Source organism: Urocitellus parryii, chromosome 3 (assembly GCF_045843805.1).
Source record: "Urocitellus parryii isolate mUroPar1 chromosome 3, mUroPar1.hap1, whole genome shotgun sequence".
In the NCBI taxonomy this organism is placed as follows: domain Eukaryota; kingdom Metazoa; phylum Chordata; class Mammalia; order Rodentia; family Sciuridae; genus Urocitellus; species Urocitellus parryii.
This window is the reverse complement of record NC_135533.1, coordinates 64,286,134-64,302,183: the sequence shown is the minus strand read 5'-3', so window position 1 is coordinate 64,302,183 and position 16,050 is coordinate 64,286,134. Positions and strand designations below refer to the sequence as shown.

The 16,050-nt window shown below is 33.3% G+C and overlaps 1 protein-coding gene across 1 annotated transcript in view; it reads left to right on the top strand.

The window, feature by feature from the left end:
* Positions 1 to 16,050, top strand: part of LOC144253709 (protein piccolo-like) — a 215,642-nt gene that overhangs the window by 19,513 nt on the left and 180,079 nt on the right. The window contains exon 3 of the mRNA XM_077796433.1: positions 2,295 to 3,701. Coding sequence (XP_077652559.1) covers positions 2,295 to 3,701 — 1,407 coding nt within the window. The remainder of the gene's footprint in view (positions 1 to 2,294; positions 3,702 to 16,050) is intronic.

Here is a 16,050-nt window from a genome sequence, read left to right as displayed (position 1 = left end):
ATATCATATACTATCTATATCATGGTGGTTTTCTAATTTTGCACTTGACCAAAGATGAAGTTAGAGCCTAAGGACAGGTTGTGCATGAAGCTTCAATGGTCAAGTTGACAAGGAGCTTAGAGTTCACTGATAAAGCCAAATGTATCCAAAGAAATTATCTGGAGGGGTTGGAGTGGGAAAACATTAGCAGGAAATAAAGAAGGAATTATCACAATGTTATCAGATACTTACTATACATGTGTAAAATTGAAATTGTGTTCTGCATTTAACTTGTTTCTAATCTGTTTACTGTAACATAGCTTCCACCAGGACAGGGATTTGGGGTTTTTTATTCAGTGGCATGTTCTCTATAGAGAGTACTTAATGAATATTTGACTAATGGAATAAATATTAATTAAATTTCACATTTACTTTGGTCATGACACTTGTTACAAAGGAAATAAGCAAATAATGATAATGAAAGTTACTAACCCTAGAAGTGTATCATTTAAACTGGTTAAAGTGGATACACATTTCATATAATAGATATTTAATAGAAAAAAGTTATCATACTTATAAAGAATTGTTTTTAAGTTATACTTTTGTCTGCCTCCATGAATATGAGGTGATCATATAAGGCTATATGAAAGAAAATAAATGAGAAAACAACTTAGCAGAATAGCAGAATTGACAGCAGTAATAGAGAGCGTGAACAAGTGGGTAGATGAATATTTATAGAGCTATTTTATTCCTCAAGAAGGGGATAAAATGGAGTGAAAGTTTTCTTACATTTTAGCCTACCTTTTATCTTGGTACTTGCTGGAGTAGCAACTGCTTGTTTTGGAAGTTCAAATATATATATATATATATATATATATATATATATATATATATATATATATAAAGTTATTTTTTGAAATGCTTCAAACATATAGGAATATAAAAAATATAATGACTACACAAGTGCTTGGCACCTGTAGTGAAAACAAACTTAATGAACACCCAATACTTCCCACCCACATTTAACAAACATCATAATTTTACTTTTTGATTTTGTTTTTAAAAAGAAATGAAATACATTAGTTTCAGTTGAAAATTTGTTTTAACCTCCTCTATTCATAAGTGTATTTTTCATGAGATGGCAAAATAAACCTTGTTATTTTGACACATAAGTTTAAAGAAACTTTCAAGTTCAGAGATGATACTATTTCTTTTCAAAATTAGGTGCTTGAAAATAAATAACATTTTGTTTGCCAACTAAATAGTTTGTGCTATGGGAAAATGACCCCCATATATTTATTTTTTTCGCCATTCTGTACAAAGAACTTGAGTTTCCAACTATATATATTGATTACTTTGGGTTGAGAGGATTGGATTGTGGTAGAAGTTGATGTTCTAAATTATTTTGGAGATATTTGAAATATTCTGTGATAAGAAAACATAGTTTGAAAAAAATAAAAATTATAAAATATGGGTACTTTTAAATTACCTTCTAATTTATGGCATTAAATTCAACATCTTTTCATAGTTGATGCAGCATGAAGAGTTATATATGTTATTATTATATATGTTATATAAATGTATATACACATATTATATATGAATATATCCCACATATTCACCTTCTCTCCCTCTTGTTCTCTCTCACATTTGCACATATTGCTAGTCAAATGTATACATTACTTTTTTATATTGCTTTTTAAGTATACTCATAAAACTTATAATTTTTTAAATAAATAAGCCTATTTATGATAATTTGAGGGGATGCCAATTTTTAAATTTATTTTCTTTGGAGGTAATATTCTTTCTAACCAGCATGGTTAACAATTTTTGTTTTCTCATATTTAAGTATGATCAGGGAGGTAATACTCTAATGCTCTGCTAATTTAAGAAACTAGCAATGCTTTCAGAATCTGACTAGCCTACTCTGAGTTGTATAACTAAAAACCATTTATGAGCCATAAATAGAGAAAACATATATCATAATTGACTAAAGGAGTTTAATATAAAGTTTTCTATATCTGGGAGTAATCAGAATTTGAATAAATCAGAATAACAGAATTAACACTGGAACAAAATTAAACATGTCAATTTTTACTTTTTTATTTTCTTTAAAACATTGTTCTTTGGTCTCTGAGTTTATTAATTATGTTTTCATATAATTCAACATTTTATATAAATTAGGTGGCGTATATTTTATATTTTGAATAATGAGAGACATAGTTTGAAATGGTAACAACATATTTTTAAAAAAACTTTTTTTGTGCTTTCACAGTATTATTATCTCAGTGACCATTATTTTGTATTATTTTTAGGTAAAAGAGTGGCTCTGTTTAAACTGTCAGATGCAAAGGGCTCTAGGAGGCGAACTGGCTCCAATTCCATCATCACCCCAGCCCAAACAGAAGACTCCCGCTGTTGCTCCTACAACAGCGAGCAAATCAACCCCACTGCCACCGCAGAGTTCCCCAAAGAAGGATGCACCATCCAAACAGGATACAGCAAAGGCCCCTGAGTCGAAAAAGCCCCCACTAGTGAAACAACCAACCCTTCAGGGCTCCCCTGCAGCCCCAGCCAAGCAGCCGCCTGTGGAGGAGCCCTCCTCCAAGCCAGCCCTTCCCAAAGACCCTTCTGTTCCTACAGCTGAGCAGGTCAAAGCCTCCACAGCTGAGGAGAAATCAAAGCAACCCAAGACCATAAAGCCACCTGCAGACATTCAGTCTTCAGCAGAAGGAACAGCCAGGAAACCTGATGCTCGGAGCTCCCAAGTACAGGCTCAGGCTCCAGAGAGCACAGCCCCTCCAGTGAAAACAGACTCTGCCAAACCCTCTCAGAGTTTTCCACCAGCAGGAGAAAAAGTCACCCCACTTGATTCTAAAGTCATGCCTCGACCTGCATCAGATTCAAAAATAATTTCACATCATGGGCCTAGTTCAGAAAGCAAAGATCAAAAACGAGTGGATCCAGCTCAAAAGAAGGAAGAGCCTAAGAGAGCGCCAACCAAAACGACCCCTAAACCAGATGCCAAGCCTGTGCCAAAAGGGTCACCGACACCCCCTGGCCCAAGACCTTCCACTGGCCAAACTGCTCCCGCATCTCCACAGCCCCCCAAACCTCAGGAGCAGTCAAGACGCTTCAGTCTGAACCTGGGCAGTATTACTGACGCGCCACGATCACAGCCCACAACTCCTCAGGAAACTGTGACTGGGAAACTCTTTGGGTTTGGAGCATCCATCTTCAGCCAGGCATCAAATTTAATTTCCACAGCTGGCCAGACTGGACCTCAGCCACAAGGAGGGCCCACAGCCCCAACAAAACAAGCTGCTCCCTCACCCCAGCCCCCAGCTTCTAAGGGGCCACCCAAACCTGCAGGCCAGGCACCACCTGCACCTGAAAAGGCCATACCTGTGAAAAAGGAAATGAAAGCTCCAGTAGCTGAAAAATTAGAGCCCAAAGCTGAACAGGCTCCAACAACCAGAAGAACAGAAGCAGACAAGAAGCCTCCACCTGTTAAGGATAGCAAACCTTCAACAGCTGAGTCCCAAAAGTCTGTCCTTCCAGACAAGTTGGAGAAAACCACCAAACCCAAACCAGCCTGCCCTCTCTGCAAAACTGAACTCAACGTAGGTTCTCAGGATCCTCCTAATTTCAACACTTGCACTGAATGCAAGAATCAAGTGTGTAATCTCTGTGGATTTAACCCGACACCCCACTTGACTGAGGTAAGCAATGTGTATATAAGACCTGTGAATGCACAGTTTATTTTGAGATATTTTGGGGGCAAATTTATGAGCAAAAAATATGTTTCTAGTGGAGAAAACAAATCAATATTGATACATTAGAAGTTTTAATTATTCCTTGCTTAATTTACTAAGATTCCCAATTATTAGGACTTTTATGGGTTAATACACTTCAAGTAAGAAAATGGAATAAGTTGATATTAAAATAACAATGATCCCCATCCTTCATGAATCCAAAACCTGTTATCTTAGGAGGACTATTGAGTTTTTATATGGAAACTGCAAATAAGAGTTGTAATATATCATTCTCATTCTACTCCGTTTAATATATATATAAAAAAAGTTGGTCGCAGAATATACAATGATACAAAATCTGTTATTTAAAAAAAAAACTTAAAAATCTGGTGTAAATTAATGTTACCAAGTAGAAAGTAGTGGCTCAATTATATCTAGGCTTTTTATGATTCTGTTTGAGATATTATCTGGCAGCACCTAGAGTACTTTACTAAGAACTGTGGAAAGGGAAAAGATGGATGGATTTCAGTGACTAATGTGAAGATATGTTTTATGGGATGTCAAGAATACTTTCTCTGCAATGTCTATGACCAAAAAACAGATGGTGCATCTCTGCCTAATGTTGTATTTATAAAAGAAAGAGTCTATAGGCATTAATAGCACATTAAGGCTGTCAGAATATGTGATTTTTGGAATCTCAGGAGTTAAATGATCATTCTGGTGTTAGTAAGTAACAGCAATATTTTAATAAGCATTTTGAGAGTGAATTTAAAATAATCATTCATTGATTTCGTCAAGTCAAAAATACTTAAGGACCATTTTACTTCACTGTATTTGATCTTGTAACTCATTGGAATGGTAAGACCAAATAGACTAGCATCTTATAGAAAAAAAAAAGCTTTAAGTTGTCTTTTTTTGGGGAGGGGGGTGTGCATTAAATAATTATTTTTGGAACAAACCATAGAAAATTTTTATTTTGTTATTTTAAAACACATTAGTATGGTTTGACCTAGTTAACACCACATGAAAGCATTTTCACTGCAGGCTAAAACAGATTTTTCTCTTCAGCTATGATGAATAATGTTAACTAAGATCCATTTTAAAAGTAGATAAATTTTAGTTTCTGTTAGCATGTTATGATGTTATGAGTGGTAACAACTATAATTATTACATACAGCATTTGGGATTCAATATGAAAACAAAACAAAAATCAACATTAAATTTCTTTTATATTTTAGAAGAATAGCTTTTGGTTGTATGTTCATGATGAGGAAAATTTCATTTTTCATTTTTCCCCAATACAACTGCATTTATTCTAAACGCTTAAAAAAGTGTACCCTTTAATGAGGAACTTTATGCTATCTATACAATGCAGTTAATAAAATAGTTCTAAATCAAACTGTACTACTGAAAACAAAACTATATACATATTTTTAAATATTTGAACACTTTTAAAAAACTGTGCCATGTAAGGGGAGGTCTATAACTTATAATTTACACATCATGCCTGTGCATGCATATGCATATGCACAAGGGCATGTTGAGATCATCGTGATGCTTAGAATTCTGTCAGTGTTTGGAAGAATGAAGTGAGAGCCCTCTAGCTAGAGAATCAATGACTCTTCTAGGGAAATCTTTGATTTTCTGTGTGTTGGTAAATTATACACTGGAGGTGGTAATTTGGGTATGAGATTTTTTGAATGATACAGAAATTAATGAGGATGTGTGGAAAATCAAGTTTGAATAATTTCAAAATAAAAATTGTCTCAAGTGTTTAGACCATTTAGGTGAGGTCCTATTTTATATATGGTCAGTGGGATATATATATATATCTCACTGTTCAAATTCTGCTCTGCTGTGAATTCTTTGAGTTTGGAAGATTATATTTCAGGAGGGAAGGATATCTTATGTAACAAAAGAGTGTTCCTTGCTCACCTTGAATGTGCTAATCTACATGAAGTTTTTAGTTAGCTCAAGGCCTGAGCTCTAGCTTCTAGTAGAGTCCACTGGCTGATCTGGCATCATGGAGTGAATCAAGGTTGGTTAACTTTATATTATCATCACCCTAAAGGACTTTGGAAGAACAGCAGAGAGGTTAATTGAAAAGAATTGCACAATGTGGGGGCTGGGGCTGTAGCTTAGTGCTTGCCTCCAATGTGTGAGGCACTGGGTTTGATCCTCAACACCACATTAAAAAAATAAAATAAATAATAATAAAGATATTGTGTTCATCTACAACTAAAAATATTTTTAAAAAAGAGTGGCACAATGTACATGTGTGTGTGTGTTCATATGTGTATGTTTACATATAAATATATACACATATGTACATATACACATGTGTGTGCTATATAAACAAATTCTAAACATCATTTATAGGCTTAATTTGTGCTATGATTCCAGTGTTCATGCTGAAATACCTTTCATTTATCTCACTTAGGAGTTAGGGAAGCACTTTCTTCTTGATTCATATTTTGTTTTATACTTTCTAATTTTGATATTTTTAATGAGATCTATTATTTTCTGCAGGGCTGATTATTGTACTTTCATGTTAGTTTCAGAGAGAACAGCCTGAAACTACTCAGACTTTTATGACTGAAGTAGAAATCTTATTTCTCAAGAAAGAATTTGGTGATTTCTGTTTATTTTCTGCTATGTTTGATTATATCCTAGCCTCTACTTCTCTTAGACTAGTCATGAGGCAGGAAGTCATTCCTTGCTTGTGGCATCTTGCACCTCATCCCTTTTTGTTGTCTCTTCCTCTGGTGGTGAAAAGACTCCTTATCCTTTGTTGTGGTTTGGGGAGCTGTAGACAATGTCCCTCTTCCCTCACCCATTAATCCAACTCACCTGTCTCTAAGGATGTTTTCTAGTCCTGGTGCCAACATCTTGCCTTGCTCCTAAGTGCCCAGAGCTGCCTGCAGGCCAGACTTTAGCCTAAGTTATTCTGCTTAACTGCTTGATGCTCAGTTTATATAAACGGTGCTATAAATCTGTTAACCTTTGATAGCATGAGACAATTCTTTTAGGCTTCAATTTCTGCCAACTCAGGGGATGTTTTGTCTTGGAAGGAGTTTTAAAAGTCACAGTAGGGCTTTTTGAAAGGGCTAGTCTTACAAAATCTGAAAGCATAGTGAGAAAAACAGTCCAAGATGGCAATTAATTTACCTAGTGAATTTCAATCATTCATTAAACAATTAAGCAATTAAAATGCTTAAAGGAGCCAAAATAACTTGCCATCCTCTCTTTAAAGTAACTTTTGATTATGAAAATAAAATGAAATATGTTTCTCATGTTTCAGGAAGTCCTAGAATCATAATTTTGCTTCTTAGCAAGATAATTGTGCCTGGCCTAAACGATGTAGAAATAGCTGGCATATATTTGTCACTAGGCAACAAATGAGTCTTTTGGGCTGATTAAGACCCAGTGGTGTGACTGAGTCCCTTCAGATCTTTGCTCTCTGGCAACAGCAACATCTGCATTTTCTATCAAATACTCAGCACGTGGCTTAGTGGGGATGTGCTGTTTCTTAACTTGGCAAAAAAACATATTATCTTTCTTTTAAAGAACTTATTATTTTCAAAAGTATGTATTAATACTGAATTAATACTGAAAAGTATTTAAGAACACAGGCACACGGGCACGCGCACACACACACACACACACACATACACACACATTAAAAATGAAAGGCTAAAAGAATGATCAAAAGTGAATTAGGAGAAGTCAGTTCTACTAATTGTTTCAGAAGAATTCCATAGTGGAAATCTACATCCTAGATGAAAATTTCTGCATCATGACAAAGAAGGACACTTGAAGGCACTTTTTGACTGATATAAAAAAATTTATCCTGTAGTCTGTTGAAAAATAAAATTAGTCATTAAGATTTAGGAGAATTTTGATGTTACAAGTGATATTTTGTTAAAATATTCAAACAATTGATTTAAAATTGAGATTGTTTTTGTTTAATAAAATTTGAACAAAAAAGAAAATTTCCTAATAATTCTTCTTTTTCTAGGCATTTTTACATATTATACTCTATATGGTATCTGTGTATCTTAATCAACATATAACATTTCCTCATGTGATTAAACACCTTAAAGTTATTTTAAATGATTAAGTATTCTATGGATTTGTGTTCATTATAAAAAATTTTCTTATTATTAGGAATTTAGTTTGTTGTCATTGTTTTATTATTATGAACAAGTTAAACTGTTTTGAACATAAATATTTGTATTTTGAACAGTTTCCCAAGGAAAGTGTACTCATATTAAGGTTACTAAATCAAGGATAAAGACCCTGCTGTATCAAATTCTCTTCAGAGCTGTGATAGCAGTTGGCATTGCCACCACTCATGCATGTGATTTCTTTCTCACTACTGCCTCTCCAAATGTGAAAAATATCATTTAAAATAACATTTGCTAATTTGGAAGTCTAAAAATGCTTTTGTTTGATTTGTATTTCTTTGCTTCCTGGAAATTTTTTATTTTAGACATTAAATGTAAATAGATGTCTCTAATCTTGATCCAGACAAAACATTGAGCAGACAGTGTTTAAAAAGGTAAAGTGCTATCAGCCATGCTCATTTTCTTTTTATTCTAATGGGGCCACATTTGACATTGTGAGAGGCCTCGTGCAAAGTTTTTTTCTCTCAACCACTCTCTGAGATGGGTTTGCAGATTTGGAGATGAGTAGTATGAAAATCAGAGCTAGGTGCACTTTTCAAGCCACAAAGGTTTAACTCAGAGGCTGTCAGTGCTCTTTTTACTACACTATATTTAAATAACCTAAGGAACTAGATGACAAATACTATTTGTTCTGTGCTGTCTTAACTATAAGTTGTGTCAGTTGGTAACTGGTAGGATTTTAGTACTAACAAATTTGTAAATATGTGCATCAAATTCAGCTAACATTTGGGACCACTAGAATAACAGTGGCTGTATTGCACGGTTGAATTTTAAAGGACTTATTGAAAGGTTTAGAAATGTAAAAGCCAGCATCATTGTGCAATCTTCTTCCCAGATAAGTTCACCAGGTGGTCAGTGATGACAGATAACAGCATATGACTCAATGAAGAAATGATGTCCCTGTCTTCATATGTAGTGAATGTGAGAGTATAAAGCATACTTGTTCAAGTTGTAAAGAATATTTTTATGCTAATACTTACAAATGATGACCATAAAAATGGTGAATGTCTCAGTGTTCCATTGGTGGTGGTAGAAGTTGAATCTTTGCTCCTACCAATGTTTTGATAGTCCATTGGTGATATTCCTAGACACAGAATATTCCTGGGAATGCATATCCTATGCTAGTTCTCCATAGTGGTTGTATGAATTTTTATCACAACGCATTTTGCATGTGTGCTCCTATTTTACTAGAGATGCATAATCTGATATAAAAGTACCTGGCCACATGTTCTTATAAGTACTATAAGTGACTCAAGTTAGGATTTTTTTTTTTTTTTTTTTTTTTTTTGTACACAGATTGAATCCAGGGCTTCCTGCATGCTAGGCAATTACTCTACAACTAAGATACATCCCCAGGTCTTTAAAATTTTTTTGTTTTGAGAGATTCCCACAAAGTACCTAGGCTGGCCTTGGTCTTGAAGTTGAAACCCTTCCTGCTTCAGCCTCTAGAGTAGCTGCATTATTGGTGTGCACCTAGGCATTCAGCAGGATGTGTTTTAATTGTAAACTGCAGAATGGATTTCAAAGCCTTAGCAGGAGACAAATGTAAAAATGTCTTATTAATAATTTTTCATTAGTTGTATATTGAAATAGCCATAAATTTTCATATTGGGTTTTTTATTGTTTTTTTTTTTTAATGATCTCAGTTTTCGTTATTGGTTACAGGTTCCCACTTGCTCTTTTGTGAAAATCATTTTTTAAAATTCTTTTAATCTGGGTTTTATCCTTGTCCTATGGATCTTTTTGGGTAGCAATTAATATTTTAAAATGTGGAAAGGCTAAAAGGTTTCCTCTGGCTTCTGAGTCCATTCAAATCCAATTACTGTTGTATAAAGTTTTCATTCCTTGAATATTGCTATTATTACCATCGTGTCTTATCATTTCACTTTGTAGTTGCACATGCATGTAGTATATTTGCTTCTATGTAGAATGTTTATTTCTTTATACAAGAAAATATGAATATTCTTGTATTTGTTGCAATCTAATTTTCTTTTTCAGGGCTCTTTTATGTTACATAAGATAACTGGTTACTTTTGCTTGTTTCCCTGAGAAGACAAATCTCAGTGCTCCCCTAGTGAACACTGCAAATGAAATCTTAGTTCTGCTAGTTTCTATCTACTGTAGCCATTCAACCTTTAGTTAAGGACAGCCTATATTCTCCAACGTCCCCTCTGCCTCCAAATGATCTCTCTTGTTTTCTTAGAAATCTTGAGTCTATTTATAAATTCCCTATGGCATTCAGTGAAAAGTTTAAATTTTGGATCAATTTCTACCAGAAATCTCAGAAATACAGAATATTTGAAATTGAATATATCATTCATTCAGTATTTTATTCATTTCTTTTTTTGATGGCTATCCATTTTACACTTAAAACTGTATTCCACATTTTGAATTATAGAAGTGAAACTCTTCCTCATAATTAGTAAAATAATGAATGAAATGTTTAAAGGTAAATGAATGGCTGCTTTTCATCTAGACACTTCTTTTAGTGGTCTGTTCAGACATGTCTTTTATTGTTTTTTGCTTTATTTTTATAATGGTTATACAAACACAGTAACATGAAAGTATCTTAAGATTTTTAAAAAGTTTTTTGGGGGTAGTTTTTAAAATTATCTATTTTGAAGTGAATCTTCAAAAGTATGTTGTATTGACTTCTTTTTGTCACTAAGTGGTATACTTTGGGCATTCTCACATGAATCTTTGCTGACTTACCTCATTCTGATCTACTCTATGTGAGGTAAGTTGCTACAATTTCACATGGTCTGAACATACATTGTCTTCTTGGAAACTAAGAAATTGAGGGTATTTCTAGTTTCTGTTAGTATATAAACAAAGCTTAAGTCAAATGTTTATTCATATATTTTACATTATGCTTTTATATTTAAGATAAATCCCTTGAAATGAATATATAAGGCTAAGGCAAATGGGGTTTTAAAATTTTATCAAAAATTTCTATTATTTTGTTAAAAACTGATAATAATTACAGTACTACCAACAATGTTTGTTCTTTCTTATATTTGTTAGTACATCACATTTACCAATTTCATGAGTCAGTAATTGTTGTGTTATTGCATAAATTTACATTTTCCTGCCTATTTTGAAAGTAAACATTGCTGAAGTTTTATTCATATCATGAGCTTATCAATCGTTTTTATTTCTCCTCTTTTATGTTGCCAATTTATACCATAGCTATTTTTTGTTGAAGGAAATCTATGTATTTATTTACCATATTTTAGATAATTTAACCCTTTATCAAAAACTATCTTGAAATGAGTTTTCTTATCTATCACTTGTTATTTCTTTATAAAATTTTCATCCATGCATGTGGGTTGTTGTTTTTTTTTCCTAATGGAAGCAAATCTTTTAATATTTTCCATGATTACCTACTTTTCTAATGGCCTTCTTCACATTTCTTTATAAGAAAAAGCTTTTGGTATTTTCTCTTAAGTATTTGTAATTTTATTTTTCACATTGAATCTCTGTCTTATTTATCTGTGCATCTTTTTTTTTGGTGGAGTATTAGGTGAAGGTCTAATTTCATATATTCAAAATGCACAGATGCTTGGCCCATGTCATTTACTAAATAATTTATCCTTTTTTTCCTGATCTGTAGTGATACCTTTACCATGCATTACATTTACATTAAAACTGTTCATTTTTCTAAATTCTTTAGTGTATACTATTATTGTCTAGTTTATGGTATTCATACCTTATTGTTTTTATTAGACTAGTTTTAATATTTCAATATATTCCATACCCATGCAAATCTTGGCAAAAGCATCTAGTGATAGGATTAATCTGGCCTAGGATTTATCTTTGCCCAACTTACATCTAATAAATTATCCTGTTAGGGTTTCATAGATTTTAATAGTATGCTGGAAATTCCTGGATCAGAGAAAAATAACTTTATTATCAACATATAGCAAATAGCATAAAAATCAGCATGTTTGTATCAATTCTCTTTGCCCCACAGTCCCATGCAGGTGTTACAGTCTGGGTCTAAATTGGTGCTTTGCACATAGTGGGTCTGAGTCACAGGCAAGGATCACTGAGTTTGTAGGCTTTTCCTCTTTTGTAGCAAGCAGAATGCAAGAGATTACCTCAGCCCTTGAAGATGCATAATGTAAAGACAAGCCTGAGAAATGGACAGAGTAATGAGCTACCAGGGCCTTGTTGGCATATGATGCAAGATGTGTAGGGGAATATTATGTTTCTTTATAATATTACAAATTTCTTTAACAAATGATATGAAGTGTAAAGACCTACTATAGAAAACAGGTAAAAATGAAAGTGCATTGGTTTTGACCAACTTCACTCATTCAACTGGCAAATCTTCTTATCCTTGGACTGTTCCTAGACCAGCTCCATAAAACTGCTATTAAGGAGGAATGCTTATCAAACCTACTTTAAAGAAGAAATAAATTAGACTCAGGGAAATAATGTGATTATCCTAGATTGAGACCGCATTAGATTACTATAGTACTAAATAAAAATACCCTATTTGGTAAATGTTTTTTTTTTTTTCTATCTTCATTTTAAAAATTCCTTCCTCTATTGACCCTATGTGAAGAAAAGAAGTGATGGAAAAATTAGTGAAGCTAATAATTCTGTGTTTAAGTTACCTTTTCTTTTCTTTTTTTTTTTTTTTTTTTTTTTGTCACTGTGACCAAAGTACCCAACAAGAACTTAGAGAAGGAAAGTTTGCCTCACAGTTTAAAAAAAAAAAAAAAAGTCTCTCTCCTTAGACAGATGGCTTTGTGGCTCTGGGCCCAAGGAGAAGCAGCACATTATGGGGAAAAAGCCCCTTAAAGAAAAGCTGCTCAGCTCATAGCATTTCCAGGAAGCAAAGAGTGAAAGGGAATGGGCCACAGGGAAGCTGAATCCTCCAAAGGCATACCCTAGTGACCCACCTCCTCCAGCCATGCCCCACCTGTGGACAGTTACTACCCACTTAGTTCCTTCAGACTAACTAGGATGAAGTGATTAGGTTATAGCTTTCAAAGTTTAATCATTTCACCTCTGAATATTCCTCATAATATAGGATATTTGGGGGAATACCTCATATCCATACCATAATATCTGATATCCAAGTAAGCCCTTTCAGGTCTAAATTTGTCAGTTTTTACTATTGCTAATATAATTTACATGTATTTACTATTTACTATAGATATATTTTATCTTAGGAGAAAAAGGGAATACTTGGTATCATAAAAGCAAATGATATAATGTATTTTGCCTTAATATTTGCTAATATTGGAAAATTATATATGTATATGTATATATACTTATATATACATATATGTGTGCAAATATGTGTATGTGTATTTTGAATCTAAAATATAAAATTTCCTTGGGAAGAGGTTAAGACCCAGAATACCACAAAATACCTAAAATGACCTTTGTATGTCATTTGAAAAGATGACATACACTGTTGCACGTTCATATATAAGACTGAATCACATTTGCCTTGTCAATTTTTTGAAAAATAAGTTGTAATGACGAGGGGAAATAGAGCAAGCAGGAGAAGTAAAAAAATGATTTACACATGGAATTAACCACAGGAATAAATATAATTTTTAAAAATTTCTGTGTGGAATGCCTAAAATTGGACTTAAAGACAATTTGCTTCTCTGTTGTATTTTCAAAAATGGGATGAGAAATCATGTTTATGGACAGTTTTGTGTGAGAGGACATGCTGTTTCAATTTGCCAATCTGGCAAACCACAGAATGATGTTCATTTAAAGCATCTTCCAGTTTTTTAAAGCAAAAGAATAAGATTTTAGCAGCTTTTACAGGTCGCAAGTCAGTAATGGTTGAGGAAGTTTACCTTTAAAATTCTGGAATTAAATTTATATTCACATTGATTACTTTTAAAAATGTTGGAGTAACAACTATCATACATTTTCTAACCATTTTCAGTTTATCTTACTAGTTTATAACTTTATAAGTGGAATTTTTTTTCAACATACCAAATATTGCCACTTCTCTCATCATCTCAAATCATAAGCAGTTTTCTTTTATACCTGCAAAAAAATAGAACTACTCTACCTGAACCACACTTCAAAGGAAAGTTAATTAGAAGATTCTATACAATACACCTTTTGATTGAGTAAACTGCTTGCAGGAACACTTGTTAATTTTTTTCACTATTTCCTCAGCTTTCATGAAACTCTGTGGAATTCTTGACACCTATTATATGTCACATATTTATCATTCTGTTCTAGTTTAATCCATCAACATACTATAATACATAAGTACTAGAAAAATAACATGCTTCATTAAAAAAAATTATGCCAAAGTAATTAGGTAGGTATTACCTAAATATACAAACCCTTTAACAATAGACCTATACAACTCATAATAGTGCCAACTGAGCCATGCAGAACAAACGAATGAACATGTTTTGCAGTTTTTATAAAAGAAATCCTCTATATAAAAACCTTGCTCACTTTTCAGTACACTAAACCACTTGAAGTTTATGTTCGCATGTCACGTAATGCACTAACTAATGATCCCAATATAATCTGGTATTATACCTGGTTGAATAACCTAGAATAGGTTTTATTCTTTTCAGAAGTGTTGTTCATCAAAGCATAGACCACGATAATGCTATACTAAACTAAAATCATGTTCCTTGGTCAAGAAAGTTTACAAAATGCTTCACATTTAGTCCACTTATAGATATGACTTCCATGTATTAATATATTAGTGCAATGAGAAATTTTACAATAGGATATCATTTAAACTAAGTATATTATAAATTTATTTTACTACATAATCACTTATGATTATGTATATGATTATATAGTAAATGATTATGCAGTAAAATAAATTTGTAGTATACTTAGTTGTTTGAGAAATTGGTGTTCTAGAAGACATTTGTTAGGAAATGCTGAGGTAGACATGTTTTGAAAACATTTTGTCATTATGGAAGAAATGGAAATTTGCTTGAGTTAATGAACCAAACCCAGAGCAATCAAACCGTGTTTGTATGTTTAAAAACAGAAACAGAGCAGATGAGAGAAACCTTCCTAATTAGATTAAATAACATTGTTTAGGGTGAATCATGAGTACATAAAAACCCATGTGAGAAAAATATCCTCAGACCATCTTCTCATCATCTCTGCATAACTTAGAACAGTGGCTCTTTGCAAAGACTGTTGACATTCCAAAAGTTTCTCATCTGTAGACTCGATTGCTTTTTTATGACCTTTTATTGTCTCATTAAAATACTAAATACGCTGACCTGTAACCTCTAAACTAATAGCATGATGGTTTAGAGCTCTGACTCTTTTGAGTTAGGACTCAACTCAAATTCTTGTCTGACCACGTATTGGCTAGTTGTATGATTTTGAGTGAGATATTATTCCTCAGGTTTTTACCTATGAAGAGTATTCTCACAGATGCAGGAGGTTTGTTTGTCCTGTTTTTGCCCTAAACAGTGCTGGACACATGGAGACCCTTAATAAACATTTCTGAATGAATGAAAGTAGAAATAACTATGACTTCAGAGTGTGGTTGTATTAGATGAAATAATCTACTTACTCTTCCCAGCCTTCCTAAGCTGACAGCATAGTATTTTAAATATTAAACAGTTCATTCTTATTTCTAGAATTCTTGCCTTTGTCTCCACAGTCATAAATTATACTGTCCAGAGAACATTTCCATTGAAATGTAGCAGAGAGGCTTCATGTTCCACATGGCCTGTGTTGGGTTCATCCTCTTCCCTGAGTGTTCCTCAGCTGTTCTCTGCCTTCTTGAGAAGCACCACAACTCTTCAGAATCATTTCATCCATCAGAAGCAAGGGCTTTCAATTCTGGTCAATTCTTCCTGCTAAACCTCTCTCTGTTCTGTTATCTCCTTCTAATCTTCATTATAAGAGACTTGTTTGCTTATCAACTTTGCTATGCAAAAGACAATTTTTTTACTTGAGGAAACCCAGTTTCTCAAAGTTCAGCCTCCAAAAAGTTTTGATTATCTGTGGAGTTTCCTTATTTATTAAATTCTACTAAATCTTTTTATTTTTTCCCCCTATAGGACCATGCTCAATGCCACAAGCAGAGTGTGTACTTTCAGTCCACCATGTCTCTTTGCAGGCCTCTAATGCTGTCCACTAACCATGTCTTT